At 41.5% G+C, this 3,601-nt stretch overlaps 1 protein-coding gene across 1 annotated transcript; it reads right to left on the bottom strand.

Moving 5' to 3' along the window:
- LOC138125846 (uncharacterized protein PF3D7_1120000-like) lies at positions 1-1,809 on the bottom strand. Its single transcript, XM_069041394.1, has 3 exons — positions 1,688-1,809; positions 772-1,158; positions 1-697 (listed from the first exon to the last, which is right to left on the bottom strand). The coding sequence occupies exons 1-3, from the start codon at positions 1,807-1,809 to the stop codon at positions 1-3; spliced, it is 1,206 nt and encodes a 401-aa protein (XP_068897495.1).
- Between the last annotated feature and the right edge of the window lie 1,792 nt (positions 1,810-3,601).

Genomic DNA, 3,601 nt, shown 5'->3' with positions numbered 1-3,601 from the left:
CTATCTCCCACCCATTTGTATTTCTATTCTTTCCCTCCTCTTCCATATCTTTTTCATCCAACCTAACTCCCTTCTGTCTTCGCTCAGTATTTCTCCCCTGTCCTTTCGCTCCCTCTCTCTCATTTCGTTGCATCCGCTCCACATGTGCTCGATCGTCTCATTCTCCTCTCTGCACATCCTGCACCTTCTCTTCTCGTTCCCGCACCTAAATCTCGCCATCATTTTCCTCTCTTTCGCACTCTCTCTCCTCAGGTACACCGGAACATCCTCTACCAAGCATCTCTCATACTCCCTGTTGTACCTGGATTCTCTGATTCTCTCCCTTCTCTCTTGCTTGTCCGTGTCTTTGTCCCTCTCGCTCATCTCCGCGCTCATCCATTTTCCTTCCGCTCTCATTCTTTCCACTTCCTCACCGGCATATCCGTTCCTCCTGCAGTAATTCTTTCTCTCTTTCACATCCGCGCTCTTTTTCTTTTCTCTATAGCACTCAGATAGTATCCTGCACTCTTCCCTTCGACCCATTCTATCTTCGAACTTTGCCGCTCTCTTTCCCGCTTTTACTCTCAACTTGCTACTCTTGCACTTTTCCATCACTATGTACCCTGGTGTTTCTCTGTCCACTCCAATCTCCATCTCCATCTCAAATATTTCTCTTGCACTCTCTCCACCTCCTCCTGTTCCTTCCATTCCCAGATCTCTGCTCCATACATCAACACGCTCTCTACCATGCTCTCGAGCATCATCATTCTCGTCCCGAACTCACCTCCCTACTTTCTCCCTCCTATTCCCCACACGCGTCCAGCAAGCTTGTTCGCCTTCCTCACTACCTCTCTCACTTGCGCCTTGCCCGTGGCTCTCTTGTTGAAGATGTAGCCCAGGTACTTGAACTCGCTCACTCTTTCTATCTTGCTTTCTTCCCCCTTCCACTCGCTCTCCTCATTCTTCCTCTTTCTCTTGTTGAACACCATCATTTTCGTCTTCTCAACATTCACTTCCAGCTTTTTCTTCGTCACATACTTTTCCAGGTTCCTCATCATTTCTTTCATCTCTCTCTCACTCTTTGCCACAATCACCATGTCGTCCGGAAACGCCAGGCTCCAAACTTTCTCCCTGCCCACCAAGAACCCCCCCCCCCTTGCGCTTTCCTCAACATTTCGTCTACGTCCGCTACGTTATCGTGAACAGCAGGGGGCTGAGCGGGCAGCCCTGTCTCACTCCCTTTGTCGTCTCAAACCATTCGCCCTCTTTCTATCTCACCTTCACCTTGTTTCTTGTTCTCGAATATATCTCCTCGACCTTCCGCACCAGTCATTCACTTATTTCTCTCTCTCTTTCTCTCTCTCTCATACATTCAAACATTTTCACTCTGTCAACGTTGTCGAACGCCGCCCTGCAGTCTACGAACAATGCGCACATCCTCCCCCCCTTTCTTCCTCAATTCGTTCCTTGTTAAATTGTCCAGGATGTACACATTGTCCATAGTACCCCTTCCCTTTCTGAACCCTGCCTGTTTTTCGCGCTTTTTTTAAAAATTGGGCAGATTACACCTTCTCTCCAATCTACCGGGAATCCCTCTCCTCTCCATACCCCATTCATCAGTTCAACCATACTCTCTAACATTCTTTCAGTCCCATACATCCATGCTTCATTTTGCACCCCGTCCCTCACAGGTGCCTTTCTCCTTTACAAGTTCCTTATCTGTCTTTCCAGCTCTTCCGCTGTGCTTTCTGTTTCCTCCGGCGCCGTCTGCTTCTCCTTCATTTGTGTTCCCGCCTCTCCTTCTTCCTTTCTACCTTCCAGTAGTTTCATGAAGTACTCTTCCCATTATTCTATTGTTATTTTCTAGCTCACTGATTCCTTTTTCTTTCTCTCTCGGTTTATGTATTTCCACACCTCCCTCTCTGTTCTTATTTCTTTTATCTCTTTCTCCTCCCTTTCCCTCTTCTACTTCTTCTTCTCTCTACATCTCTCTCTGTACCCTCGTTTCGCTTCTAGGAATCTGCTTCTGTCGATCTTGTTCCTCCTCCATTCTCTCAACGCCTTTACCATTTCCTTCTTCGATTGCTCACATTCTCTGTCCCACCATCCATTTTTCTTTCCTAAACCTTTTTGATCCCCTTACTATCACCTCCTTTTTCTTCATCGCTTTCTCGTTCACTTCCTTCAACTCTGCCACCATCTCCACTTTTGCTCCTCCTACTTTTACTTTTTGACATTCTTCTATTAGTTCGTTCTCCGTCCCGCTTATTTCATTTATAATCTATTTTTAACGAAAAATGCATGCAAAAATGAACCGCTATGGCACTTTTTTTAACGCTTCTTGACCGATTCAATAATCACATATTTTATGAACGCAAAATAATGAAAAAACTTGCACTTTTTTTGACGGACGTTAATTTTTTTTTTTTTTTAAGTCTTGACAATCGTTTTATTGCACACGTTAGTCTATAACGGATGTTTTTTTTTTAATTTGGCACGTTGAAGAGTCGATTGTGAACGCACCACTTTTTGCATGTTTTTAATATGCAGTTGGAAAAATCGGTCTTTTTTAATTCACAATCGACTCTTCAACGCCAACTTTGACGCCAAATTTTCAAAAACACCTTTATACAGGGTGTTTTCGAAGTTGAGGCGTTCCTTGTAACACGAGGTACTAAACATTATTCTTAAGAATTTTAGCCTAAATCTTCTTAGTAAAATGTTTGTATTAACGTAGATAATTGATTGTATATTTTTATTGTTTTCTAAAATTTTGAGTTCAGTCCTTTCTATTTCTCCGCTGTACTAGATTAATATCACTGACGTGGTCCAGGATGGTGTCTTTCCGGAATTCATTCTGCCTAGTCTCTGGACGCCGCAGCTGCATTCTGATAACGTGATAACATTGCCCATACACAAGCAACATACATATCTGTAAGCTCATTATTTTCCTAATAATAAAGCGATTCCGACTAATTAGGTGACAACTCTGACAGTATTTTTAATTAACGTCCATGCTCGTTTGAGTTTTTTTGTCAATTCTAATTTCTAACAAATCAGCGCAAATTTGAGCAGGACCGGTTTCAAAAATTTCACAAAAATTAACTTATTGTATTTTCATTGCCGTACACATTTTACTAAGGTGATTTTGGTTAAAACTCTTTAGAACAACGCATACTATCACATGTTAAAAGGAACGCCTCAACTTCGAAAACACCCTGTATATGTGCTTTGGTTGGTTTGCCTGCGGCAGCTAAACTACCACCCTATGAAACTTCATTTTTGCTCCTAATAAAATAATATATTATTGTCATTTAACTAAGTCATATCTAATATTAATTACAAAATGATTAATTCAACTGAATTAACGGAACAACGTTGTAATATCAATTTTCTACGACAGAAAGTTATTTCAACGGCCGCAAAATCAAAAGTTAGTGATTGCTGCAATGGTTTGTCACTTAGTTAAATGCACAGAGTACAAATACTCTTGATTGGATTTATATTTAGACACCCAATTTTTGCCGAATTCGACTAGGAATTTTTCTATTGAAAATTATTTTGAAAATTTATTTAGCTGCATGGAAGTCATGTATGGTTCTCCATTCTAATATTTTTATAA

This window comes from Tenebrio molitor, chromosome 3 (genome assembly GCF_963966145.1).
Source record: "Tenebrio molitor chromosome 3, icTenMoli1.1, whole genome shotgun sequence".
Taxonomy (NCBI): domain Eukaryota; kingdom Metazoa; phylum Arthropoda; class Insecta; order Coleoptera; family Tenebrionidae; genus Tenebrio; species Tenebrio molitor.
The sequence above is the reverse complement of the archived record's forward strand: the minus strand, read 5'-3'. Positions and strand labels throughout refer to the sequence as shown.

Coding starts and splice junctions, on each gene's coding strand:
- LOC138125846 (XM_069041394.1), bottom strand. CDS start 1,809: ATGAAACTACTGGAAGGTAGAAAGGAAGAAGGAGAGGCGGGAACACAA. Junction 1,159..1,687: donor GAAAGACAGATAAGGAACTT/GTAAAGGAGAAA, acceptor TAGCGGACGTAG/ACGAAATGTTGAGGAAAGCG. Junction 698..771: donor TGGGGAATAGGAGGGAGAAA/GTAGGGAGGTGA, acceptor TGTATGGAGCAG/AGATCTGGGAATGGAAGGAA.